At 57.9% G+C, this 27,501-nt stretch overlaps 2 protein-coding genes across 2 annotated transcripts; both read right to left on the bottom strand.

Annotated features, from left to right (window-relative positions):
• Window positions 1-311: 311 nt before the first annotated feature.
• Window positions 312-9,241, bottom strand: CYBA (cytochrome b-245 alpha chain). Its single transcript, XM_077831369.1, has 6 exons — window positions 9,087-9,241; window positions 5,283-5,352; window positions 4,379-4,453; window positions 2,901-2,984; window positions 1,656-1,737; window positions 312-886 (listed from the first exon to the last, which is right to left on the bottom strand). The coding sequence occupies exons 1-6, from the start codon at window positions 9,142-9,144 to the stop codon at window positions 683-685; spliced, it is 573 nt and encodes a 190-aa protein (XP_077687495.1). The 5' UTR covers window positions 9,145-9,241; the 3' UTR covers window positions 312-682.
• A 2,756-nt stretch (window positions 9,242-11,997) lies between these two features.
• MVD (mevalonate diphosphate decarboxylase) lies at window positions 11,998-23,980 on the bottom strand. The gene is made up of 10 exons (XM_077831338.1): window positions 23,802-23,980; window positions 22,772-22,842; window positions 20,909-21,023; window positions 20,053-20,199; window positions 19,384-19,583; window positions 18,619-18,693; window positions 16,205-16,423; window positions 14,758-14,873; window positions 14,018-14,126; window positions 11,998-12,850 (listed from the first exon to the last, which is right to left on the bottom strand). The coding sequence occupies exons 1-10, from the start codon at window positions 23,869-23,871 to the stop codon at window positions 12,770-12,772; spliced, it is 1,203 nt and encodes a 400-aa protein (XP_077687464.1). The 5' UTR covers window positions 23,872-23,980; the 3' UTR covers window positions 11,998-12,769.
• Window positions 23,981-27,501: the final 3,521 nt, after the last annotated feature.

Below are 27,501 nucleotides of genomic sequence, written 5' to 3' on the forward strand. Positions count from 1 at the left end.
GTCCACACCGCGTCCCTGCTCCTGCCCCAGGGATCTTGCCCCCCGGAGCTGCCCTGGCAGGCTGAAAAGGGCTCTCCTTGTAACCCATCCTTTGAGGCTAGCCGTGCTGAGAGAGGCTGGTGCCTGAGAAGATGTAGACGAGGCATGGACGGGATGCCCTGGTACCAGAGGGGGATGGGGCAGGGTCCAGGCATCTCAGCACTGGCAGAACAACATGGCAAGGTGGAAAATGCAAGGCCTGGGGGATCCTGCCTGCTTGCACCCCCTCTCCCAGCCAGCCACAGCCCCCTCCCGTGCAGTGAGATCAGAGATTGAGTCACTCGTTTTATTACAGTATCAAAAGGAGACAATCCACTGAAGTGATGCCCTTCAGCACGACCACGCACCCATACAGGGGAGGGGCCCAGCAGGAGACAGCTGCCCCCCCACCCCCACATGGGCAGAGTGGGCCCCACAGCCCTCCACCGTGCAAAGGAACACCGAGGCTGCCGGGCTCTGTGACACCGGGGGGTCCTGAGCAGGCTCTAGTGTGAAGGGGTGATGGGGCTCTAGAGCTGGGGGGGGGGGAACTGGCTGTCCAGGGGGATGGGGAGCAGGCTGGACCCCGGGAGGGAGCATCGGTGAAGGGGGCAACAGGCTACGGAGCTGGCAGTGGGGGTGCCCGGCTGCAGACAGAGCGTGCTCAGCGCCTGACTCCCCCGACCTCAATGGTGACCGGGATGGGATTTTCCTGGCCGGCCTCCTCCGCGGGCTGCTTCTTGCGCGTTTCTGGGGGCGGCCGCGGCGGGGGCATGGTGGGGGGCTGCTTGATGGTGCCTCCTCCCACCTGCGGCCGCTCCTGGGGCTTCTGCTCGATGGGGTTCCACTCCTCGCCGCGGATCGCAGCCTGCAAAGCAGCCCCCACAGGGCAGTGAGAGCCGAGTCTCCCCTTTCCCAGCCAGCCCTCCCCTCCAGAGGGCCTCCCTCAGGCCCAGGGCAGAAGAAATGATGTTAGGAACCCATCCACACAGCTATCACCCCCACCATCTCCCATTCACACAACGGGCGCTTCTGCTGGCCAGCCTAACTCTAGATGGACCCTGGAGGTGTTTAGGGATCCAGAGTGCTCAGCATTCGAGTTAGCCAGCAGGGGGCACTCAGCACCTGGCAGAGAAACGTCTCTGTCAGACCGAGGGAAAGCAAAGGAGGCGGTGGCCTTGGGGTTGTATTACACCTGACACCCTGCCAGCTCTGTACAAATATTAACTAATTAACCCCTTGTGGGGGACTGTAGCTAAACACCATCCAGTTTGTTGATGGGGAAACCGAGGCACACACCGATCAGGTGGGAAAGCAGTGGCAGCTAGGACGCGAACCCAGGAGTCCCAGTCTCCTGCTCTAAACACTAGACCCAAAAATGGAACCCAGGAGTCCTGCCTCTCTCATGCTCTAACCACTAGACTATACCATTGGGGGGCAAATAAATTCCTGTCAACTATATCCATGGTTAAAGCAGAAGCAAACAAAAGGTGATAAAGGCATCACGCAGGGTGAGTAGAAAGGCAGACGCTGCCTGGTGCCATTCTCAGAAAACCAAGCCACCAAGCGCCTGATCTGTAGAAATAAGGCCCGAGGGAGCTAACAAGGTCAGTGAGTTGACAGCACTGGGCACTTACCAATAAATAGATGGCACTTGCTATGCCCAAACACGCCGTGCCCAGAATAGTGGATAACAGGAAACCCGCCGGCACTGCAAGACTGAGACAGAGAGAGATTTAGCTCCAACAGAAACCTTTGCCGACAAGCCTCCAAATAAATTAGGAGCAAAGGCCTGTGGGCAATGCACGGGGGAAGCGGGTTCTCTCTGTGGCTTCTGATGCGTTCTGCAGAATCCAGGCTTTCATTTACCCAGAAATCAAACGTTTCCTCAGCTGGCGAGTCAAATCCCTGGTTCTCTCTGTGGCTGGCCAGACAAAAAGAGCCTGTCTGCCATGGGGGAGATGGTGCGGGGCACAGGGACAGGCTGGGTAAGGTGCCAACCCCAAAACTCCAGTGTGGGTTTAGCAGGAACAGTTCGCTGCCCACTCCTGGCTTCTCCCTGCTGCAACCTTTGGGGGATGGGAGCAGACTCTCCTCCACGGGCTCAGAACCAAACCCGAGGCCAGACAGCTGCCAAGCCCCGCAGGCAACCTGGGAGAATTCCCGAGCGGGCAGAGCAGGCCGTTTACACATAAACTCCCTGTGAACTGAAGCTGGGGAGACACCCGCCGTTGACATCCAGGAGGCAGGAATGGATACGGAAACCAGCCCCTGTCGAGAGCAAAGGGTGGCTTCCCATCGCCAAATCAATGAAACCGTCTCACGCGTCCCATTCTGAAGCCTTGCAGAGCACATCCCAAACTCCATGCAACGCACACAGCCCCCCTGAAATGCAGCCACCTCTGGGGTGGAGGGAAGCAGCCCACGGGGGCACTCTGTGCTGTGTAACAGCAGGGGAAAGGGAAAACTTTGGGCCAGATCCCAGGGGGAACCCTGCTTGAAAACAAAAAGCGTTTTTGGCCAGGGCACACAGGCACTCATTCACTCAGAGCAGTCGTGGGCTCGGATCGATGTTGGAAGGGTGAGGGTTACACTGACCCTATGGGGATCTCACCCCATGGTGAGCGGGGATTAGGGATTTCAAACCTGGTGCTTACGGAGTGAAGCCATCCCCTCTGGCTACGCACACCCCCTCAGCCCGAGCCGGGCTGGGCCTCACTCGGGATCAGGGATGTGTGTATTGAGACATGGTTAAACGTAACCCTGGGTAGGAGCTGGCAGCGGCTGCGGTTTGCGTCTGGGATCAGACTAAGGGATAAAGCAGGGAGCACTCGCTCAGCAGAGATCACACACACACCCCCTGGGATGCCAGCCAGACTTACGCAGCATGCAGGATGGCCCGGACGTAGTAATTCCTAGTGACCGGCCCAAAAACCTTCACCACGGCTGTCAGGTACTTCTGGCCACTGCATTGGGTGGAGAGAGAGAGCACACGGGGCAGGGAGGGGTCAGAAAGGCATGGGATTCCTACAGAGGATGGGGCACATGACACAGAAGGGCATCCTCCCTCCGCTCCCGATCACATGCCCCAATCTGCCCTGTGCCTCACCCCTCCCTCTCCCCCTCAATCCTGATCAGGATCTAACATGCTCACCCAGGCAGTGGAAAACATTGTGGGAGCGCAGAAGTCTCCCCCGACCTGATCACCAACGACTAGTGAACAGGGCAGTGACCAGCGGTCCCTGGCACTCTGGGGATCTGAACTGCAACAGGACAGGCAGCCAGACAAGGCAGAGAAAACTCTGCTGCTATGGAGGGGGTCAGCACCCTGGACACGAGGCTGCAATACCCAGAGACCCGAGCCCAGTTCGGCCACTCCAGCTCCCTTACGACTTCTTCTCCAAAAGAGTCCCTCCCGCTATGAATTTCAGGGCCACGGCTGCATTTTGGGCTTTTTAACCCCAGCCAAGCCATGCATCACTGCCATGGAAACGCCCCACTGCTGGCAGGGTGAGACCTTATCTAGCACGCCATCCTGCTGGTGGAATAAAGCTGTTCAGCCGTGTGTCATAACCCCCACACTGCTCGGAGATTCTCCTGTAATTCAGTCTGGAGACATGGGCTGTTGGAGCAGGAAGAGGCATGTTTTGGCCCTTCTAGGCCTGAAGAACAAAGCAATTGCCAGACTGGATCTGATCAGAGGAACAATAACCTGTCTTCCACCAACACCAACTGCTTCAGAGGAAGGGATGAGAAACTCCATTGTGGGCATTAAGGATCACCCCATTCATAGGGGAGAGTTCCTTCCTAACTCTTGTCAGTGAGTTGCTGGCCAGTGCCCTGAAGCATGAGGATTTATCGGGTTTTATCCAATCTAATCTAGCCATGGATACTCCTTTCAAGCCTGCCCATGTCAAAATCCCTTTTTAGGACCCTGCTAAGATGTTGGCCTTAATATCATGTTGCAGTGCGTTCCACAGATTACTTATCCACGGCTTAAGACACCATCTCTTTTCCTCAGCTTTGAGCACATTGCCTCCGCTCTCCATGCCATTTCATTGCCAGGAGGGGCTGCAACATGAGGGGTCAATTTGGGCCTGGACTGAAAGCCAAAAAATCCCCTTTGCGAGGGGAGGGGGAGGGATAGCTCTAGTGCTTTGAGCATTGGCCTGCTAAACGCAGGGTTGTGAGTTCAATCCTTGAGGGAGCCATTTAAGGATCTGGGGCAAAAACTGGGGATTAGTCCTGCCCTGAGCAGGGCGTTGGACTAGATGACCTTCTGAGGTCCCTTCCAACCCTGATATTCTATGATCAACCCCGCCACACACGCAGCTGGAGGTGAAGGCAGGGGAGTACTTACCATCTCTCCATGGTGGAGCCCTTTTTCCGCTTCCCCCGGGGGTACTCCAGCAAGCAGACGAAGACCCCGGCCGCTCTAAGAGGACCAGTCAAGGAAAATAGCTTCCCAATGCCCCCACCCCCTTGGTCTATGCAGCACAGACCCACGAGGTCAGGAGAAGCCTTTTTCAGACTCCCTCTGGCATTCGCTGCCTGGATGGGACCTTGACTCCAGCATCCACCCTGGGGAGCTTCTGCTGCCAGCTGCAGCAGCCTAGGGCTGGCTGGTGCAGATCAGCCCATCAAATCCAGGATCCCACCTGTGGCCATGGACAATGCCTGATGTTCCAGAGGGAGACAAGAAAAAGCCGATAATGTTGGCCAGCTAAGCAATGCCAGGCAGAGGGTAACAACAGCTGACTGACCCCAGCAGGGGGCAGGGAAGGGAGAGAGGAGAGGCGTTTGCCCCTGCCAAGGTGAGGATTGGATACCCCTGCTCTAGCATACAGAACCGCAGAGGTTATTAACCCACAGACAAGTTCCCAGCCTCATTAGAAACCCAGCCACAGCAGCTGGGCACTTCATCACTTAGACTGCGGAACTCGGCCAGTAAGTTTCACTGTTTGTTTATAGTAAGGTCCACTTCCGGGTTCCAATACACTGGCCCCAAAATGGCTGCTTTTGGGTTTCTAGTCCCTGAGGGGGGAGGGGCTGAAATGCCCCACCCAGGGCTCTTCATTTTGACTTTGTGACGTTGCGAAAGCTTTTCCAGTGACTCTCAACCTCCCGACAGCCGAGCCGTTTGTCGGCACCCTTTTAAACCACAGCTGTGCTGAGCAAAGCCAGGAAGCGGCAGCCTCCGGAGATCTTCGCCAGCCAGACGTCTGGGGAGCCTGGGGACAGATGGCGGTTCTGGAAGAGGATACATGGCATAGGCAGCAAACTGCCACCCTTTGAACCGAGCAGCCACCGCTACAGTCCCTCCCGTCACTAGAACTAGGAGGCAAGGGAGAGAGAGAGGAGGTTACTAAACCAGAGTGAACATCCCCACACTCTGTCCGAGTGGTACCCAAGAGCTGATCTCCCCTGAGCCCGGAACAGGCTCTGACCCCATGTTCCTCTGCTCCAGAGCGATAGTTAATCCCAGGTCTAGCCATGCACTGAGCACCCCACACGCCCTGGCGGGTAGTTTCTGTCTATTTATAGAGACACAGTTCTCATGCACGAGAGAAATAGCCCCCCCCCACACCGTACAACCTCAAACCACCCCCGCTGCTGCTCCCCGCCCAGCCAGTATCACGCCACAGACGGAGCCTGGGTAAGATTTTAAATCAAAACCTCTCCCTGGGAGGTAAGAGCTGGAAACAGGCTCCAGCCTGCAATTCACACAGCGAGAGCACAGACAACCCCTCCCAGTGAGGACACACCTGCCCTGTCACAGCAGCTGGCACCTGAATCTGCCAGATAGCAGCAGCCTGGCCGGGCATTTTCACATTGCCCTAAAGCAGAGCCAGTGTTGCAGGCGTGGTCCCCTGTGAAGGGCAAGCGCCCACCGGCAAGCTGGCCAGTAATGCAGCTCTCACTCTGGCCAAGCCAGCCCAGAGGCGGCTTTTTAAAAACCACAGCTAGTGCACCTGTGACGCCCATCTTGCACTTTCCCATCAGCCAGGACAGGAGTGGGAGCAGAGGGACAGAAGTTGCCTGGCTCTTTAGTCACTGGACTAGACAACGGCCAGCATATTTGGCGTGAAAGCCCAGAGCCAGCCAGAGAGGAGGGTTTAGGTCTAAGGGAGGTCGTGCTACTCTCAGAGGCAGGCCCAAAGTTAAGAAACTTCCTTGTTTCCAGCGCAGCCCGTCACATTCTTTCCTTGCTTAAAAAACCCCCACAAATGCAGCCTTGACATTCTCGAAGCAGAGGCGATTAACCCTGAAGCACAGCATCTGCTGCAGCGAGAGATTTCTAGCTGACCAAAGCAAACAGCCCCGCTGCCAGGATCCGTTCACTGGATTCGGTTCCTTTAGACTAACAGACGCCTCGGGACTTTCCGTGTCCAAACAGGAAAAAATAAGCCCAAAGGGTCCAAGGCTCAATAAGTAGCTTCATCTACCCCCACCCCCATCTTCAACCCTCTCTCACCCACCCCAAGACATGGCCCGACTTGTGAGCCTTAAATGCAATGCCCCCCATTGCCTGTTTTGGGGCCTTTCTTTTAACTCTTTAGGCGTGTCTAATTTACCACAGTTACCACAGCAAATCCCACAACTCAGATAATGACATGCACACATCGCTAATTAGGCGCCAGCCACTAATTAGGCACTCTGCCATGCATAATTACCCAGATAGCAGGTGTAAGGATTAAAAGCCAAGTGCTCTAACCATGCCTGCTTCAGGCCGTAAACCAAATCCTAAGTGATGGGTGGAGAAGCAGCCTTCCCTGCAGACAGGCTAGTCCCTCACTGCCTGCTACAAGTCACCTAGGACCTTGTGCTGAAGCATCTGGGGCTGGCCACTGCCAGAGACAGGTTCCCAGACCAGCTGGACCCTGCGTTTGACCCAGACTGGCAATTCCTACGTGCCAGGCCCACGAGACGTGTATTTTGCATGCAGCATTGCACATTCGCATTTATAAACTGGCCACGTGTGGGTTTGAGTTCCAGGCTGGTGCTGGCCTGGCAGCTCCCAGCTCCTTCATTTATCCACAGCTACCTTGCTCTGCACTCACGTCCCCAGCAGCACAAGCTGGAGGCACCAGCCATGGAGGTGGCAGGAAACACAGGGTACACCTACCCCCCAATCGGGAGGCAGACTGCAGCGTGCGTAGGCAGAACTGAGCTATCTTAGATGGAGCCAGCTCACTAAAACTAGCAGTGTGGCAGCGGCATGGGGTAGATGCCCCAGTACGTACCCAGGCAGGACAGTACGTGGGTGGCTAGCCCATGATACCACCCCCCCTTTTCCCCCCCCCCGCCCCAGACACACTGCTAGTTTTAGCAAGCTAGCTCAGGTCTGCCTACCCTCTCAACTGCAGGGAAGACCTACCCTGAAGGTGAAATCCCAGTGCGAGCAAAGTCGGCAGGAGTTCTGCCACTGACTTCAATGGGCCCAGAATTTCACACCCAGAGGCCAGTCTTTCCAGCTATTGGTTTTAAGCCTCACTGCCAGGATGGGTGCCAGACTGACAGTGGATTTCGTGATGACCAGCTGTCCACGGGAACTAGACCGTAATGAAACTTGGTGGCTACAATCACCTGATGGTAACAACATCCCGTAACCAAGAAGCAAAAGGCTCCCCCGTCTCATCCCTCTCTTCCAACCGGCCCTCCCAGCCACTCACTCGCTCTCTACTTCCAGTGAGTTCCCCAACTACCGAAGGGGTTCAGTGGTGCCATAATGTAGTTAGGTTCTTCTCTCTGGACGGCAGCTAAGCAAAGTTCGCAGTCAAGTCATGGCTGGGGGGTAAGAAGCTGAGGTGCCAGCAGGGCAGATCGAGATAATTTAGACACTGGAGCAGTGGTTCTCAACCTGCGCCCTGTGGGCCACTTGTAGCCCAGTCAGCACACAGCTGCAGCCCACGTGACGCCCTCAGGGCCATACAGGTCATATTGGATGCGGCCCGCAATGACAAATAGGCTGAGAACTGCTGCCCTGGAGGGATCCCAAATCCTAGCTCAAGAACACTTTGGAAGAGAAAAACCCCTGTACAAACTCTCTTCCCACAGGACTCAGCCCCACGCCATGTGTCAAACGGAGGCCTGGCTCCACTTCGAAACGTTGCCACATCCCTGTGTTGGCGAGGGGGGTCGTTCGCAGTGCGAACGCTGTTATCCCAGGATAAAGGTGCCGGAGCAGTAGGGTGATTTATTTCCCTTCCTGCCCAGGAAAGCGATTCCGGTTTCAAGCACCTTTATCCTGGGATAACTGCATTCAGGTTAGGGGGCTGAACGGCAGCTCTCTCATAGGAGCAAGTCCCCAGAGAAACCCAGTTTACTCGGGTCTCTATAGAGAAGTGAAGTTGGTGGCGCAGGCCCTGTACCCACCCTGCAGTGGGAGTTTTCATGAGAGGCTAATCAGGCCAATGGAAGAGACTCGTTAAGCAAGAGGAGAAGAGAAGAAAAACAGCCCAGCTGCTTCCTTCCCCTTTTTATTTTCTTTTCACTTCCTCAACCTCAGCCCCAGCCACTGGGGATGCCTAGAGCTGCAGGGTGATGGGTGCTAGCCCAGGCCCCCTGAGGCTGGTACTGGGGGGGGGAGGCTGGGTCCCCAGTGAGGAACAGCCGTTTGGGAAATGCAAGGACGAGAAGTGGGCTTTGCTCACAGACCCTGCAGGGCACAGAGGCTCCCTCCCCCCCCCGCCCCCAGGAATGACCCTGGGGCAAGGCAGCCACTTCAGATCTTCTCTTAAACCCTACGTCCCCCCTAGCCCCACAGCTCCCTGCCCACTGCCAGCCCTATCCTCCCAGACCCCCCTTCCTACCCCCTTCTCCACCCCACCCCCAGCTCCCCTTAGCCCAGTTCTCACCCCCAGATCCCACCTACTCTCCGTCTCCCCCCAGCTCAGCTCCCCTAATCCCCAACTGCCCCCAACCCCCGATCAATCCCCACCCAACTCCCCCCAATCACCCTCCAGCTCCCTTCTCCCCCCCCCCCACTGCCCCCACCCCGCTCCCCTCCCGCAGTCCCCCGGTGGCCCCCAGCGCCCCGCCCGGAGCGGCGCCCCCGCCCGACTCACTGAGCCCGGAGGCCAGTGCCTGCTCGTTGGCCCACATGGCCCACTCGATGCGCCCCATGGCTGCGCTGCTGCCGGCCGGGGACACACTGCGCCCCACCGCCGGGGGACGGGCCCGCCCCCGCCGCTGGCCACACCCGCCGGGGCCGGGGCAGGGACCGGCCCGCCCCCAGCCCAGCCGCGGGCGGGGGCGATCCGGCTCTCGGGCCCTGGCCCGGCGGGGGCGCCCGGCGCGTCGCTGCCCGCTGCCTCGGAGGCTTTAAAAGCCGCCTTCAAAGGAAGGAGCGGGCCCGGGGAGGCGCCAGCGGCGGGCCCCCGGCTCTGCAAACAGCCCGGCACCCGCCCCCAGCGCGGGGAAGGGCAGGGCTCAGCCAGCCCCCGGCCACACCGGGGAAACTGAGGCACAGACGTGAAGCGACTGCAGGCTTTCAGCCAGCCACCTGCAGGGGGTCTGGAAGGGATTCCCCCCCCCCCCCTTCCGCCCTTCTGGGTTTTGGGGTTTTTATTTTTAATCTCCTTCCTCTGAAGCATCAGAGATTGCCAGGGCTGGAGACGTGACCACGGGGCGGGGAGGGCCAGGGCTGGAGAGGGACCACGGAGCGAGGAGGCCAGGGCTGGAGAGGGACCAGGGGGCAGGGAGGGCCAGGGCTGGAGAGGGACCACGGGGCGAGGAGGGCCAGGGCTGGAGAGGGACCACGGGGCGAGAAAGGCCAGGGCTAGAGAGGGACCAGGGGGTGGGGAGGGCTAGGGCTGGAGACGGGACCACAGGGCGGGGAGGGCCCCAGTCAGACTGGTGGTGTTTTTACCTTCCTCTGCAACATGTGGGTGCAAGTCACTTGCCAGAATTATCTAGGTGTATCACATCTTCCTGCTCCTGGGGAGGCCTCGGGCACTAGTGCACCTCGCTCACTCCCAGATTGTCTTCCCCCCCCCCAGTACACGGGTCCATTTTGGTTGTTGCATTTAGGGTGTGGGTGCAGGCAGTGGTCCCTTCAGGCATGAAACGCTATGACTGTATGACCCAGCATCACTCGTGGAGTCAGCGCTAGGACTGGGCCCGGATCCAGCCCTCTGGACTTGCAGGGCCTCATCTAACCTTTAGGTCAACCTTCCTCAGGTAGGGAGCAACGGGGGAAAGCAGGTTGCTTAGAGGGAACATTCCTTGTTACGGGAGCTTAAAAGGCCCTTGTGCTCTTTGCATTCATCAGAAACTGGGTGCAGCTTAGGAGCTGTGACCCTAAGGGCTGGACAGCTTGGCAGAAGGACAAGGATGCAGGGCTATCTACCGCACTCCTATGGAGCTTTTCATGAGGAGATCTTGCAGCACTTGACCTAAGGAGGTTAAAGCTAGGGAAACTGAGGCACAGAGAGGCAAAGGGACCTGCCCTCACTCACAAAGCATGGCAGAGCAGGGACTGAACTCGGGTTCTCTGCAGGGCCAGCCCTGCTCACCCAAAGCAGCTGGGGGAGAATCGCTTCAGTCAGGCCCTGACAGCTGCGATACACTTTGCAAGAGAGCCATGCAACCCAGGGGAGTTAACAGAGGCTGTGGAATCATGGCAAGCAGAGGCAACTGCTGCCCTGTTCCCCTTCTCCAGACGGGTGGGGAATGAGAGGAAGGCTGCTGCGTGGCCAGACCCTACTCCTGCTCTGCGGGTCAGGCACCAGGCAGGACCCTTGAGCCCACCCTGAAATGCTTTCACTCAAGCCTCTGGCTACAGAGCCCAGCCTCGGCTCTGCAAGCCACAGCTGAAGGGGTCCCGGCTGCAGTCAGTCAGTGAGGAACCTGACAAAGGCAGTTCCTCCTTGCCCCCCAGCCGGCAAAGGCCATCTGACCCCCATGCTCCCTTTGTTTTATCCCTCAACCCCTGATTTACAGCAAACATTTCCTGTCTCCTCCCTTCTTAGATCACCCACTTTCCTCCCGGGCCACCAAGATCGCCGCTGCCCCAGGCCTTCGAGATACCCCCATACAAAGGCATCAGGCAAAGCTCTTGGTCTACACACATTTCTGGGCCTGTCCCTTCAACTTTTACTCTAACCCAGGAGGTGACGCAACCCCCCTCAAACATTACCCCATTGACATCCCAAGTCCCCCTGAACTTCTGAATGAGCAACCCTATTTCTATAGCAACCCTCCCCGCAGAGCTTCCGCCAAACGGGGGGATTTCATCAAGGTCAAATAGGTCTCAAGCACAGCAGAGAAGAGCAACCAAGGTGCTGGAATGAACTATGACAAAGGGCTTTAAAAAACAAAATGAAAACCAACCAACCAGGTCGCCTGTAGCCAAATGCCTCATGAGTAAGCGGGCTCTGCCAGACAGCAGAAGGGTCTCTGGGAGGAGGAGCTATGGGACGTTTGGAAAAGATTCTGAACAATAAAGCTGCTCGAACTGTTGGATAGGACCTGCCTTCCAGTTCAAGTGCTGCAGTGGCTGTCCCCGCACTAGTGATCACTCACCCACCTCTGAAATGCAGCTGCCTCGGGGTGGAACACTGCAGCTGCTGAGCAGCACACAACACCAGCATGTGGGGGTGGGGGGGGGGAGTGTGTTTTTAAGAGGGGAAGTGAAGAATAACTCCTACAAGTGGACCTGCAGAAGGGAATAGGAGGGTAGCCAGAAAGTAACCAGAATTTGCCCCAGATACCAGGGCTCTTATTCCAAACATTTGCTAAAGTAGCTGTGGAATCACAATGGAAAGAAACGAGCCTACATGCATGGTGGGACTGGACTGGTTAGGGCTGCTAATGTAATGTAGGAATTTAATCTACCTGCTTCATTTCCAGCCTCTTCTTGGACAACACCCTCTCCCCCATCCCTCTGGGTGTCTCCCGCTGGATCTTAACAAGTCGAAGGGAAAGCGGGGGGGGGGGAGAGGGGGGAAGAATGTAAAAAACTGAGCAGACACACTCCTGGGTTCAGAAAGTGATATTCATGGACATTTACACTTAAAACCAAAAACAAGGAAGTAGGGACATTTCAAGATTGCTCCGATTGCTCCATTTTTAAAACCCAGCTTCCCAGTTAGCGTAGCGTGGGACGGGGTGATCTGGGGAGGGAACTCCACGCCTGCCGGGGAGCGGCACCAGCTGGCTAAGGGGATGGGTGAGTGAGCCCTTCATCTCTAGGTCAGTCCAGATCAGGCCCCACCAGAAAGGAGTCCAGGGCAGCTGGCACCAGGAGCTGTTCCCATCTGGAAGCGGTTTGCTGTGGAGTCAATCCTTTTCCTAGCAGACGAGCAGCCTCATCACAACTGCCCTCCTTTGCTGGCAGAATTGGCCTGGAGATGGGACCCTCCTTTCCTGAGGGGCCCTGGCCCATGGGGGGAGAAGCACCCTGGCTGGGCAGTGTGGGGACACTAGCCCTGCCACTGGCCAGGTGGCATGTGTTCTGCAAGGGGGCTTTGGTCAGCAGCGCTCTTCCCCAGCATTAAATCCCCCAAGAGGGAGCAGCAGGACGTGAAAACCTTCTCCCAGACTGTACCTCACTGGCAATCCCCAAGCTTTGCTGGGATCGATCCCCCAAGGCCACTCCCCGAACGCCTCTCAGCTCTCCTGAGAGCCAGCGACTGAAACAGCATCGCCACCATCCACATTCCCCACTCCCCGCGGGCTGGAAGTGTCTTTGCTCAGCGTGTATCCCTGAGGCTGAAGGGTGCCGGGCGGCTGCTCTGCAGGGGGCTGCTCAGGCACTGAGGCGGGGAAGCCCATCTGCTCCCAGCAGATGGAGGTTGGGATCGTCCAGAGGCTGAGGCCCCGGCCCCGGCTACAAGAAGAACAAAGCCACACATTACAGAGGGGAGCTGGAGAGGGCTGCTGGGACCCCTTGGGTGCTACGGGCGAGAGACCCAGACACGTACACAGCAGAGGGTTTAGAGAGCACCAAACAGCCGACTGGGTGCCCTGCCGGGGGGGGGGGGGGGGGTTGAAGAAAGCCTCCTTTGAGCATTGCAATGCCAGAGGTGGGCAGGCCGGTGGTCCGCCTCCTGCCATTGCAGATCTGTGAACCTCACAGTCCAATCTGGGATGACTAAGTCTTCACCAGCAGCCTGCCCCCCATCCAATGCCTCCTCCATCCTGCTCTTAACTGGATGCTTGCCCCAGGTCTCCCCTCTGCACTCTGGTGGGTACGTTGGATTTAACCCTGTGATGCCAGGGGACACCTTGCATCACACGCTGCTTTCCTCTCACACCAGCACTGGCCAAACCCACGGCTGGGAGCCACATGGCTCCTCCAGGCCCTGATTCCACGTGGCCGACGTGCTAGGGGACCGCTGGGTCACAGAGAAAGAGGAAGCAGGTGCTGGGATGGGGCGGGGCCAGCTGCCGGGAAAGAACTCAGGGTCTGTCCTCACTAGCAATGTTAAAGTGCTGCACCAGCGCTGGGGGAGAGCTCTCCCCGCGCTGTAAAAAACCCACCCCCTCAAGGGGCGCAGCTCCCAGCACTGGGGCACTGTCTACACTGGCACGTCACAGCACTGAAACTTGCAGCGCTCAGGGGGGTGTTTTTTCACTCCCCTGAGCGAGAAAGTGGCAGGGTAGACAAGGCCTCGATGAGCGCTCAGCGCTCAGACCCACCCAAGGAACTGGCTCCACAATCTCGGGGCGCTCCCCCATGGCACAGGGCTCTTGTCCTTACAAAGGGCCAGGCTTAAAAACGGCCTTTGCAATGGGGATGGGGGGGAGGACTTAAGCCCCCCTCCCCGCCCCTAATTCAGACTCTGGGGTTCAGAGCGTGGCCAGAGACCCAGAGGGGAGTCAAACAGACCTGTGCCCCTCTCATTACCCACTCTAGGCTGCGCAAACATGGTTTCTTTCTGCCGCTGCAGACAGTCAACCCCAGGGCCCAGCCATGTTTGAGCTCCCCAGTGTGGATGGGCCCGGGTCTGCAACAGCACCCCACACCTGCCTCGGGCCCAGCTCCACGCCGTACCTTGGTGAGGAGGATGTACCGGATCGCCCCAGGAACAGGCTCCAGCACCACCGTGGAGAGCAGCTCCTCCGAGAGCAAGGCGGGCCCGGCCGGCAGCCCCCTCAGGAACCTGCAGGGGCACAAAGGGGATATCGGCAGGGGTACGTGGGGCACACCCCAAGAGAGGGGAGATGGCGGGTGGTCAAATGGGGCTAGGAGTTGCTGCCCTCCCAGTCATCCCCCCCTGCGCCGGGTCACCTCGGGCTGCCCCTCATCTGCTCCAGACTGGCTCTTTCTCACCAATGCCCTCTCCAGGCCCCCAGGCCTAGCTCCTAGAGCTCCCGCCTTAGTCCGTCGCGGGCAGACCCCACTAGTGCTGCCTGACAGCCTCAAACCCTCTGGCCGCTGCAGGCCCTGGGCCCCGGGAAATGCTCGCCTGGAGCAGACCCTGGCACCAGGGCTGAGAGCAGCCCTGGACGGACCAGAATCAAACGGGCCGGGCAGAGGGAACAGCCCTGCTGCCAACTTTCTCCTGCTGCCCCACTGCACCTCCACCCCAAGCACTGCCAATGTCCCTCAATCCCAGCCTGCAGCCCCCTCCCCTGGGAGCCCTCAGCTCTACCGATACCCCTCAATCCTGACCAGCATTTCCCTCCCCCGACCTACGCCCCTCTGCTGGTGCCCCTCAGTCCCGACTTGCAGCCCCTGCTACCCCAGTCCCCAGCACACCGCGCTGGCTGAACAGGGTGGCTGGGACTTACTGGCCTCCATTAGACTCAGGAGGGAAGCTGCACTTCACCACTTCCACAAACTCATCCACCGTGTCCGCCAGGGTGAAGACCACGGCGTTGGGGCCAGCGTCAAAGGTGTAGGCCACCTACAACAGAGCGGACGTGGTCAGCACAGCACCCGGAGCAGGGCTGCCTGTCGCCCGCGGGCTCCAGCGCCCGGCATCCCGAACACTCGCCCAGCCCCACAGCCGCAGCCTTTGCTGGCCCAGGGCACGTCTCCACGCTCCGGTGCCCTGCAGCACACTGGCACCAGAGCAGGGAGCTCAGGAGGCAGGTGAATGGGGCTGACCAGAGAGAAACACCTGCTCGAGGAAGGCAGCAAGAAGAGCAGCAGCTGCTTCCTGTTTCATCTGCCCCCTATGAGATGCACATCCCTTCCTCTGCCACGCCATGGGGCCGATGCTAGCACGGCCAGGTGGGCAAACAGATCCTGCCCAGCGGTCCATGAGATCTAGTATTCATGGGCAACACCCGGTGCTGCAGAATGAACCAACCCCCTCATCCCCCGACAGCTGCATCTGGGGTGGGGATCCCTCCCTGAGCCCTGCAGAGAGCAGTGGGGCCTCTGAAGCATGCAAGCCGACTGCACCTCGTCCTCACATCCACCAACTGCTCGACTCCATCACGCCCCAGGGATCGGGGCCGCGGGATCCCACACATTTCCCACAAACAGTCAGGGGCGTGTGATGGAGATTTGCTGAAGGTTAGTCACTGGGGAAGGGGGGTAGGTGCTGCAGGGTGGGTGGCAGAAGCCGGGAAGGATAGATCACTCACACAGGGAGGTCGATTTTAGTTGGTTTCCTAGGGGCAGGTCGTCTGGGGCAGCAAGGATCCTTTCGCCACACACCGGAGCCCTCTATGGGGGAAATCGCTCCACTAGGAAGTTACCTCCCGCGTAGCGGTTACAAGTCAGTGCAGCCCTACACCGGTTCGCTGTCCCGCCCCGGCACCCTGACTGCGCTGCCCTCAGTTAGGTGGGAAGCGGCGTCTCCTGGACACATACCCCAGAGCTCCCAGTGCTACTCCAAGCTGCAGCGCATGGTAGACAATTGCACATGGTTGGGGGGGGGGGGGGGCCCTCTTGGGTGCCAGGGGAGAAGGTGGTAAAAGTCTCCCAACTCCCACAATCTTCCTGGGGAAATCCCAAGATTCCCTAGGACCTGCCTGAGCACACGTGCTCAGTAAGTGACTGTAGTGCCCGGCACAGCAGATCGGCCCCGGGAGATCGCAAGGGGTGGCCAATGGCTCATGTTCTGAGCGGACAGACACTACCCTCCGATCACGCGGCTCTGACACTCGCTCCCCTGGCCCCTGTCGCCTTGGTAAAAGGACAGCCCCGCTCTGAACCAGGAGGCCCTGCCCGAAGTGCCATGCTATGCACCCCGATGCCAGTCCAGGTATCCCACTCTGAGCCCACCTTGGTCTTGCCGTGGTGCGCGTTGAATCGGTGGGCCAGGGCGATGATGCGCCGGGAGATGTCGTTGAGGTAGAAGATGGGAGGGAAGGTGTCCAGGCAGGTGGCATGGAACTGGTTGCTGTCCTTCATGGTCAGCTGGCCAAAGCCCTCAAAGTCTCGCTGCCGGATGAACTGGATCATCTGGGCCATGCGCTCCGGCACCACCGCCTCTGCGCGATGCTGCAATGGGGCAACAGGGACAGTTACACTGGGGGGGGCCCCACTGCATTGGGATGGGGAGACCCACAAAGTCTCATTACTACTTTGGGCACCTGTGCCATCTCCTTGGCACCATCGTCCAGTGGGGGCACCTCATCACAGCACGAGGGATGGACTGCACCATCTCTAACCCTGGGCCCCACACAACCATCGGGAGGGGCTGCTCCCAGCAAGGCCCTACCCACCAACAATGCCCCTACAAAGGTGGGAAAAGAGCCAGGAGAGCTGGAGGAGTCATAGAATCATAGAACTGGAAGGGACCTCAAGAGGACATCTAGTCCAGTCCCTTGCACTCATGGCAGGACTAAGTATTGTCTAGAGTCCATCCTTGACCGGTGTTTGTCCAGCCTGCTCTTAAAAATCCCCAATGATGGAGATTCCACAACCTCCCTAGGCAATTTATTCCAGCGCTTAACCACCCTGACAGTTAGGAAATTTTTCCTAAACCGCTCTTGCTGCAATTTAAGCCCACTGCTTCTTGTGCTTCCTCAGAGGTTAAAGAGAACAATATTTCCCCTCCTCCTTGTAACAACCTTTTACATACATGAAAACTGTTATGTCCCCTCTCAGTCGTCTCTTCTTCAGACTAAACAAACCCAATTTTTTCAATCTTCCTTCATAGTTCAGATTTGCTAGACCTTTAATCATTTTTGTTGCTCTTCTCTGGACTTTCTCCAATTTGTCCACATCCTTCCTGAAATGTGGCACCCAGAACTGGACACAAAGCTCCAGTTGAGGCTTAATCAGCGCGGAGTAGAGCGGAAGAATTACTTCTTGTGTCTTGCTTACAACATTCCTGCTAATACAGCCCAGAACGATGTTTGATTTTTTCACAACAATGTTACACTGTTGACTCATATTTAGCTTGTGGTCCACTATGACCCCCAGATCCCTTTCCGCAGTACTCCTTCCTAAGCCGTCATTTCCCATTTTGTACGTGTGCAACCGATTGTTCCTTCCTAAGTGGAGTACTTTGCCTTTGTCCTTATTGAATTTCATCCGATTTACTTCAAACCATTTCTCCTGCTTGTCCAGATCATTTTGAATTTTAATCCTATCCTCCAAAGCACTTGCAACCCCCCCAGCTTGGTATCGTTTGCAAACTGTATAAGTGTACTCTCTATGTCATTCTCTAAATCATTGATGAAGATATTGAACAGAACCAGACCCAGAACTGATCCCTGTGGGACCCCACTCCTTATGCCCTTCCAGCCTGACCGTGAACCACTGATAACAGTCCCTCCCCACCAGGAGTCAGTGCACAGCTGCTCCCCACTGGCTGTGGAGGGCTGTTTTGTCCTGTTTTGAAGGGGATGTCAGGCAGGAGGGCTCCCAAATCTCCCTCCTACCCTCTGGATAGAATTAGTGCTTCAGCTACGAAGGGTCTCCCCAGACGCCCTCAGTCACATCACAACGCGGCAGCTGGCTGAGTTGTTAACACAGTCAGGGATGTTGCAGCAGCTGGCTGAAAACTCGGCCCATGGCCACTTGGGTAGAGCCTGCTTACCCCCGAGTAAAACCTCCCCAACGCGCAGGCAATACCCTCAGATCCAGAAGCCCCCGCAGGAAGAGACTCGGAGCTAAAGGGCCTCGGTGTCTCCAGCCGCACTGCGTTACAGCCTGCAAGCAATGAGCTGGTTCCCCGAGTGCATTCAAAGGCGCTCAGTCACTCTAGTGACCAGAGCCCGAGTAACACTGACATGGATCCGTTGTGCTGGAAGGAGTTGGAAAAACACCACCAAATGCACTCAGAGGTCCAGCAGATTTTGCAAGGGAGCACGGCATCAGGCCCAGCAGCCCTGCAGACAGCATGGACGGAATAACCTGCCCGTTCCCGGCCACCATTAGCTAGAGGTCAGCTCAGGCCCTGAAGCAGGAGAGTTTGGATTCCACCAAATTCCACATTTCCAGTCTCTGGGGTCAGGAGTCAAACACGCCCCCCAGCAGGGCTCCAGGGGCAGGTGCTGGAGCACAGGGGAAGTGGGAAGTTAGCATCAGGCCCCCTTTGCTATGGGATTTGAGTGAGTGATTTGGGGGTTATTCCAAACGCCAGCGCCCCCGTCCGCCCCAGCAGCATTGCAGGGACAGCTAGATCAAACGTGAGCAAGAGAAACACCTGCCCCCACACAGCTGAGAACAGGGCTCCAGCCTCAAACCTTCAGCAAGCGGCTGGTGTCCACGCTTGTCTGCATCCCAGCCGTGCTGCCCACCGGTTTCTTCTCAGCGCTTACCTGCGGGGGGGGAGAGGAAGAAAGCTCTTTGCATCAACATCCCCAAGGGCTCTCCCCACCCAGAGGAAGGTACAGCTGCCCCCAGATGCTTGGGGAACAGATCTCACCACCTGGGGCCAGTCAGCTACCCCACCCCAACTGGGACATTCTTGGGAGCATCTCACCCCTAAACCCTCAGGACCACTCTGACTCCACGTGCCCCAGCACACCAGGAACAGACACTGCTCTCCCTCCCAAGTGAGGACGCAGCAAACCCCAGAGCACAGGTCTGGGTCGATAGGTTCTCAGTCTCGGAGAGCGACTGTCTGTAAGAGCCCTACTAGCCAGAATCCCATCTGGAACATACCCCCGCAGATGAACCTCCAGCCCCTTTGGGAGGCAGGCCCGGGACTGCATGGGAAGTGAGCCACAGGGAGTGGGAGTGACTGCCCAAGATCTAGTATGCGGGAGAGGCTGGCACAGAACCGAAGAGTCCTGATGCCAAGGTCCCTGCTCTAACCACTAGCACACACTTCCCTTCCAGAGCTGGGAACAGAACCCAGGAGTCCTAGCTCCCAGGGCAGAACCAGCCCTAGGTCTCACTCTCTCTTCACCATCCCATAATGCTTTTCCTGCCCCACCCTCAGGCTGGATGGATGCTGTGACCTAGGGGTACCAGACCCGCTGGGTCGCCCCCCGGTTCTCACTCACCACCAGGATGAGCACTCTGAGCTCCGGCCAGTGTGTCTCTGGCGCCACCTGCTGGGCAACGCTGTCCTTGCCGTCGGGCCGCTCCCCCATCAGCCACTGCACGAAGCCCCCAAGCATGCTCCTGCAGGCGCTGCCCGATCCCTGGCGGGCGACGTCGGAGAGCTCGCCCTCCACGCCATACAGCCGGGCCAGGGTGTGCACTGGGACAGGAGACGGGGTGAGGTCAGCGCGGCTGGGGGACTCGCTCCCCACCCATGGGGCCTGGCCCCAGGGCTCTGGCCAGCTGGATCCTCCTCCACCAGCATCCAGCCCCCCTGGGCCGATCCTAGGGTCGCTCGTCCCCAGACAGCCCCCCCCAGGCTTCTCCCCGAACCTCACTACAGCACGGCCCAGCCACGGGGGAGGAAGGGGACAGCACAGCAGCCCAGTGCAGGGGCATTTGGGAGGGGAGGGGGGCGAGAGGAGAGAGAGACATGGAAAGCCCACCCTCCACTCCCTGGAGAGCCGGGGACAGTGTGGGGGGGGGGGGAAGGGACAGCCCGGCACCCTCTCTCAAGAGCCAGGAGCATGCACACCACCCCCTCCCCCCTCCCGAGAGCCGAGGGCAGGGTGTGGGGGCAAAGAGTGGGGGGGCAGGAGCTGGGGCAGGGCTCACACCCATGCACTCACCCAGGCAGGCATACCCCGCTGCTGAAGACGCCAGGCCGGCCGCCGTGGGAAAGTTGTTCACCGAGGCAACGTGCACTTTGTAGGACAGGCTGAGGGGGGCCGCGGCCCCAGCACTGCCGCCCCTGCGCTTCCTGGCCAGGCGGCGCACTGCAGGACAGAGCAGAGCGGGGCTTAGATGTCCAGAGGCATCTGACCTGCCCCAGTGGGTTCCACGGGGTCTGGACTGGGGGCAGCAGGTCCATGGTTAGCACCTAACACCCCCTCCCCATTTGGGTGCTGGAGAGAAGACAATGAGCAAGGCAGCAGCAGCAGGGCCATGGTGCCAGCCACAGAGGTATCTGCCTGCCCCTCCTCGCTCTCCTGGATGGGTTCTGGGCAGGGCAGGAGAGGGCTTGCACTGGGGTAGCACAAGGGACTTTTAAGGAGCGGGGTACGTCCCAGAGAAGCAGCCTCCACCCCGCAATCTGCAAGGGTCTCAAAGCACTTCACAAGCTTTAAATACAGCCCTTCAAACCCCAAAGAACAGGGGGGAGGTTTTACAGAGAGGGAAACTGAGGCACAGAGCAGGGCGGCGACCTGTGCAGGGTCACGTGGGGAACCACTGGCATGGCTGGGAATGGACCCCAGCAGTCCCACCTGCAGCTTGCATATGGCCTTGTGGGGAGGTACGGAGCGCGCCCAGCGGGGATCATGCTCCCAGCAAGTTGGAAGTATATGGGCAACCCAAGGGACTGAGACAGACCTCGACTGCAGGGAAAGCTGGGGGCTCAAACTGGGGCCTGCCCCTTGGCAATTCCAGCTGCTCACCACCAGCCCACCTGGCTGTGCCTGCCCTGCCCCCAGCCAGGATACTCACTCTCCCGCAGGCAGGACTGCAGCCGCGGGTGCCCCACGTTGGCCTCTTCCCCGTTCAGCCAGAGCCGGTCCTCTTTGAAGTCTCTGCTGATGGCGGCCGTGGTGGTGGTTTTAAGCTGGGAGGGAGAGATCAGAGTGCGCTGAGCTGCAGCCAGGGCTAGGCAGGGGCGTTCCAGCGACGTGCAAGCACGTGGTTAGATTTAGCTCCAGGGATTGGTGCTGAGCCCCGCCCCGTGGCAGTGGCCACTGTGTACCACCCACGGGGCCACACGAAGCCCCCATCCCCATCTCAGAGGGGGCCGTGGATCAAGTTCTATTTATGACGAGGAAGAACAAAAGCCCAAAATTATTCTAATGTATCACGATTGCTCTCTATCACGGTAGCACCCAAAGGCCCCCATTGTGCTAGGTGCTGTACACAGGCAGAGTGACACAATCCTCTGAAGAGCTGACACAGGTGGAAGAGGGAAGAGACTTGCCCAAGGTCAGCAGAGGTCAGTGGCAGAGGTGGGACTAGAACCATGGTCTTCCAACTCCCAGCCCAGCACCCTGCCCACTGGTCACCCCCTCCCCCTCCATTCAGAGGCTGCTACCCGGCTTTGCTGAATGTGTGAACAGCTTCTGTGCAAAGTTTACTTTGTTTTACAGAGCGGCTCCTCTCTAACCGCAAGTGTACGCAGAGCGAAAGCTAAGTGCCCCCAACCCCTTGTTCCCAGGGGGCAGCGGCTTGCACATTTTGCTAGGATAATAATAAAAGGTTTCTGTTTATACCACCACTTACCAGTGAACTCACAGCTGCATAACCCCCGCTGGTAGGTAAATACTATCATCTCCCACTTTACACATGGGGAAAACGAGGCAGAGTTGGTAAGTGACTGGCCCAAGGCCACACACAGCAAGCCAGTGGCAGATGTGGGAAGAGAACCCAGGTGTTCCTGCCACCAGGCAATACTCCCTCCAATGTGAGCACTTCTAAAATGGGAAGAGACATCGCCAACAGGCTGGCACCTCTCACCTTTCTGAGAGCCAGACTGGGCATGACCTTCCCAAGGCCCTAGAAGTGCAGTTTAAACTAGGTGTCTCTTTGGGGCTGAGGGGCAACAAGTCACCCGAGACGAGGCAGCATTTCAGCACAGGCCACGGGCCAACCAGAGATCCCTTCGGATCCCAAGCCCCCACCTTTTCACCAGGCTGCACCCACCTCACCCTGCGGGGAAGCGCTGAGCTAATACGTGGCTGATACATGTCTGCAAGCACACGTGCCAGTTCAAACACTGCAGAGGGACAGATCACAGTGCACAGGGATCTACAAATGAAGGGCAAAAGGGAACTCCATTGAATTTCCGGGAGTTAATGATTACACCAAGGGATAGACTGGGCCAAATGAGATTAAAATAAGAAAGGGGGAAATTTTGGCTAAATATCAGGGAAATAAGTCCCAACGCTGTGACCCAGGAGGCTGTGTAATATTCTCCCAAGGGAAGGGACAGGAGCCACAGGGGACAATCATGTACTGGTCCTTGGGGAATGCACTGGAATGATGATAACATAGAAAGTAGAGAGAGGAAAGATTTCTATGACACGCTGACAGTGGGGTTTATAGCAAACCACACTTTAGGCAGATGTTTCTCCCACAGTGGCCCATCATTTCCAAGCCCTTTGGGAAGAAAGTTACCACCTGTTTCCTTGAACATTTGCCTGATTGTTCCCAGAAGAAGAGTGGGTGCTGTTGTTTCACTCTCAAATGAAACCCCCCTCTCTGCTCCAGTCCAACCGCTAACAATCTCTCTTCTCTAGCAGCCTCAGCTCCGAGTCACTCCCGAGAAGCATCTTTCCTGGGCTTTTATTACAAGTTCATACCAACCTGATCCTGGTGCAGGGTGACGCTCAGAGAGGAATTGATGGGTAAAATCAGCTCTTCATCTCGCTTCCCCCCTGGAAGAGATTAGATGGCAAAATCAGCATGGAGAGTCCCCAGTCATTAGTACGGGGCTGGGGTTCTCATCAGACAGTTAATCACTCAGGTTCCTGCCTCAGCAGTTGCTCTCAGGCACGTGGAGACCCATCAGAGGAGCCCAGTAATGCAATAAAAGAGAGAGACCCAAGTCACTTCCAAATAATCCTCATCAGTCCACAGCGAACTGGCTACAAGAAACAGGTCTGACGCGATCAGGCTACAGAATTCATTCTGCTTGCCTCACCCAGTCCTGGTTAGATACCATGGCCTCTGTTTTAATTTATTAAATCCTACAGCGTGTGCTGCCACGACAGCTGGAGGTGCTTCTGATGCAGAGCCTGAGACAATCAAGGAGGGCAAAATCTGCAAACTCAGGAACAGAGAACAAGCCAAAGTCAGCCCCATTAAAGACAGGCCTGATGGCCCGCCCTGCAGGGGACATGGGGCAGAACAGGGTGCCAAGAGCCCCCACAGAGACCTTTGCCCCAGTGATGGCGAGAGCCTTTCCCCTAGCTATGCCCCCGTCCCGCAGTGCTCTATGTTCCAGTCCGGTTAGACAGAGTCTGAAAGGGACTTCACCGGGGTCACAGGGTTTGGTAACTTTCAGCTCCTCCAAGACTGCCAGACTCAATGAGATAGGCTTTGACAGGGCTCTTCTCCCGGCCCAGACCCGCTCCGCTGCCCTTGATGAAAGGCGCCATCTGGAGGGGCCGGGGGGGGGGGGGCCCGCCCGCTGGACGGCGCAGCCCCTGCCCCGAGGAGGTTACACAGTCTAACAGACACAGGCGTTTGCTCGCTCAGGCCGACCCCAGGGCCTTCCTGGGGGATACGCGCCCCCCACCGCCCCCCTCTGGGGCGCTGCCCGGGGACCGGGGCGGGCCAGGCCCGGGGGGGGGGCGTGCCCGGGAGAGGGGGCAGGGGGGCGGGGGATACTCACAGTACTTGACGACAGCGATGTTGACAGGGGCCGTGCAGGTCACCACGGTGAGGGGCGTCTCCTCAGCCATGCCGGGGGCTGCAGAGGCCCAGGGAGGGAGCCCAGGGGCGCCCCAGCGCGGAGCCGAGCTCTGGCTGCCCGGCCCGGCAGCTGCCCTCCCACACGTGCCTGCCCCGCGCGACACCCCCCCATCAGCTGGCGGGAGCGGATTGGCTAGCGGACCAGCAGCTGCTACAGCCGCTTCCAATCAGCACCGGCCCCCCCGCCCGCGGCTGGCTCCGTCAACCAATGGGAGGGATCGGAAGATGGGCGCCGGCCGCTCCCTCCGCACCCAGCAGGGGGGACCCTGGCGGCGCCGGGTGCACGTTACCACCCGGAGGCTTTGAGCTGGCACACGAAGAGGGGACTGTTGCTACGGTCGCACCAGGTGCCATATTCGAGAGTGGAACAGCACGCACATGCGCAGTCTATACAACTAGCGTCACCGTCATTCAGGCCCGAGCGTTCCAGCGTCGGCCATGACACTATAGGCAAATGCAAGGGAGAGGTGCGGGCTGGGGCGGCCAGAATTAGGGACTGATCCTGCAGCTGAGCAGCCTGGGGGGGCTGATCCTGGGGTCACTGACACCAGACTACCCAGGGTGCCAGGTCTTGCAACGTTATATGGCGGCTTATGTGACTTTGGGAGGGTTTTGGAGATATTTGCAACATTTGGGGGGGCTGGAGGGATATTTGGGGATCTTCACGGGAGGGCCACTATAGCCAAGTTGGAGACTCTCTTACTGTTTAACAGCTGACTTGTCCAAGCGCTGTAAAAATCTATGTACCTCCGCAGATTTTGGAAAGCCCCAGCTTCTGGAGTCAGGGGATCGCCTGCGAAATCACAGCTTTCATTTTAAACTAGTAAGTTTCTAGCCTTTGTGGTTGCCGAGGAAAGCTTAAAACTATCCTTCCCCCTTCCCCCCAATGGCTCAGACACCAGCAGGCAAATAAAAAGAACCAGGCATTTGTTATTTTTATAACTCTTGTGATTTTTAAGCCAATCTTCTGATTTTGGGGAGGCCTTTTTAACATTTGAGGTTGGCAGCACCCCATTCGTGTGTAGCCAACCAGGGTGTCACTCCTGATTTACACCAACGAAAGAGGAGATTCAGCCCTGGTTCCCTATGTTTTCCTGCAAAGTACTGCACACCCCTCAGGGGCTGTGTAACTGCCTGTAATGGGGCCCTTCCAGCAATGTCAGCCAGTGGCATGACGTGGACAGTTCAAAGAGATTTGAGGAAGCAGCCTGTGTGTAAGTTGGGTCACAAGAGTTGAGACACTAGGGGACTTGTAACCAGAGTTCCTTGAAGTAACATTCAGCCTGGCTTTTTAGTTCCTCTTCTTTCTCCTGCCAAGCATGGGTCAGCCCTGGTGGCCAGGCAGATCCTGTGAACATGGCTGCCTGGCTCTGGTGCTGGTTCTGAGCCTCATACACCTGGATGCATTTGTTCTACAGGCAGCTGTGGCAAGAAGGGTGGACTTAGGCAGGTCCATGTGTCATCCTCGTTGTGTATTAAAGCCAGCTGATTTCCACCCCTTCTTTGGACCAGGCTCTTTAACCCTTCATTGCATTGCTGCTTGCTGACTCTGGAGACATTAAGACACTGTCGATGGCCCTTTGCACTCTGACCCAGATCCTTTGCCTCCAGTGGGAGTTAGGCAACTTAATACCTTCGAGGATCTGGGCCTCTGCTCATGCAGCATGGGCGGCAGCAGGGTGAGCTTCCCACATAGGCCAGCGTCTCCCATTCACTTCTTGGCCGCTTTGCTGCAACTCATAGACATTAAGATCAGAAGGAACCATTATGATCATCTAGTCTGACCTCCTGCACAATGCAGGCCACAGAATCTCACCCACCCACTCCTGCCAGCAAAGGGACAGATTGGTGCCTTGTGGAATGGTCTGTCTGCTACAGAGGCCTGTGAACTGGGCAGGGATCCAGGCCTCATTTCATTAGGGTGACCAGGTGTTCAGTTTTCGACTGGAACACCTGGTTGGAAAAGCGCAGCCAACTGGGACGTTAAAAGTCCAGTTCGCGGTGCTGCGGAGCTAAGGCAGGCTAGTCCCAAACTGTCGTGGCTCCGTGCTGCGCCCCGGAAGCGGCCAGCAAGTCCAGCTCCTTGGCGGGGGACAGGGGGCCCATGGGGCTCCACGTGCTGCCCCCACCCTGAGCACCAGCTCCGCACTCCCATTGGCAAGGAACCACGGCCAATGGGAGTTGTGGGGGTGGTGTCAGCGGGCAAGAGCAGTGAGTGGAGCCTCCTGCTGCACCTCTGCCTAGGAGCTGGACCTCTGTCTGCTTCTGGGGCACAGTGCAGAGCCAGGACAGGTGGGAAGCCTGCCTTAGTAACCCCTCTGCTGACAGGGAGCCACTGGAGATAAGCCTGTGCCACAACCCCCAGCCCTGAGCACCTCCCCAACCCAAAGCCCCCTCCTGCACCCCATATCCCTCATCCCCATCTCCACTCCAGAGCCAGCACCCCCAGATGGAGCCCTTACCCACCCTGCACCCCAACCCTCTGCCCCAGCCCAGAGCCCCTTCCCACACCCTGAACTCCTCTGCCCCAACCCTTAGCTGGAGCCCTCACCCTCACCCACTCCCGCACCCCAACCCCCTGCCCCAGGCCACAGCCCCTTCCAGCACCGCAACCCCTGGCCCCACGCCGGAGCCCACACCCCCAGTTAGAGCCCTCCTGCACCACAACCCCCTGGCCCTAGCCCAGTGAAAGTGAGTGAGGGTGGGGGAGAGCAAGTCACTGAGGGAGGGGGAAATGTAGTGAGCAGGGGGTAGGGCCTCGGGAAGGAGCAGGGCAGGGGATGGCCTCAGGGAAGGGGCAGGGCTAGGGTGTTCTGTTGGCAACCCTACGTTGCATAGAGGCAGCCAAATGGTCACCAGATGAAAAGGTTTTAGGTTAGTACCAGCTTGGTTTGAATGGGTCATCGAGAGACAAGAGGGTCTGCAGCCCATTGCCAAGGCCCTGAACCAGCCAGTGGCCTGCTGGTTTGTTCTCAAAGTTTGCAGTAATTACCTAAATTTCAGAAGGCGGCTCTTGATTCCACTGGCCAGTATCCTCCAAGCAGGCAGCCTGGAGCTGCTTTGCAGGATTCCAGCCCCAGAGCCTGGGGATCCGGCTGGGACCCTCAAATGGGGTGAGCTGAGATTTAAGGCTCGCTCCTGCTCCGTCAAAGTCAATTGCAAAACATTCCGTGGGCATGTTGGAAATTAACAAGGTGTAAAACTGAGCAAAGGGAGGTTGAGGCTGGCGAGCAGGGAGTGTTCCTGCCAGGCGCAATGGATTTGTCTGTCTACTGTTCCAATCTGATCATCTCCCAAGGGAAATGGGGAAAATCCGGTCACCGGCCTGTCTGCAGAGACTGATCAGCAGCCGGACAATTAGTGCCGCTGTAATTTCTGTGTGTGGAGTCTGCCGGGAGCTGGACTTGATGTGCTAATCCATGGCACGGGGGCCACTGACCAACCCTCAGATGGTAACAGCTTCACTCACCTCTGACCAGTGGCCTAGGCAGGAATGAACAATGACCAGTTCCTCCCCGAACTGTTTTTGAAGATAGAGAGAGCTCCCGATTGTTTCTGATGTCACGTAGCTTCGGCTTTGAGCAAGTGACAGGCCTTATGTTTTCCTTGGCTAGAGGAAT

The sequence above is a fragment of the Eretmochelys imbricata genome, chromosome 12 (assembly GCF_965152235.1).
Source record: "Eretmochelys imbricata isolate rEreImb1 chromosome 12, rEreImb1.hap1, whole genome shotgun sequence".
Taxonomy (NCBI): domain Eukaryota; kingdom Metazoa; phylum Chordata; order Testudines; family Cheloniidae; genus Eretmochelys; species Eretmochelys imbricata.

Bases quoted from the DNA above. Each gene is read 5' to 3' on its own strand.
- MVD (XM_077831338.1), bottom strand. From the start codon at position 23,871: ATGGCTGAGGAGACGCCCCTCACCGTGGTGACCTGCACGGCCCCTGTC. The intron at 22,843-23,801 runs GTGAGTATCCCC...AATCTCTTCCAG, and splicing joins CATCGCTGTCGTCAAGTACT to GGGGGAAGCGAGATGAAGAG. The intron at 14,127-14,757 runs GTAAGTCCCAGC...GTGCCCCTGCAG, and splicing joins CCTGAGTCTAATGGAGGCCA to GTTCCTGAGGGGGCTGCCGG.
- CYBA (XM_077831369.1), bottom strand. From the start codon at position 9,144: ATGGGGCGCATCGAGTGGGCCATGTGGGCCAACGAGCAGGCACTGGCC. The intron at 5,353-9,086 runs GTGAGTCGGGCG...CTTGCCTCCTAG, and splicing joins GGCACTGGCCTCCGGGCTCA to TTCTAGTGACGGGAGGGACT. The intron at 887-1,655 runs GTAAGTGCCCAG...GCTGCTTTGCAG, and splicing joins CAAGTGCCATCTATTTATTG to GCTGCGATCCGCGGCGAGGA.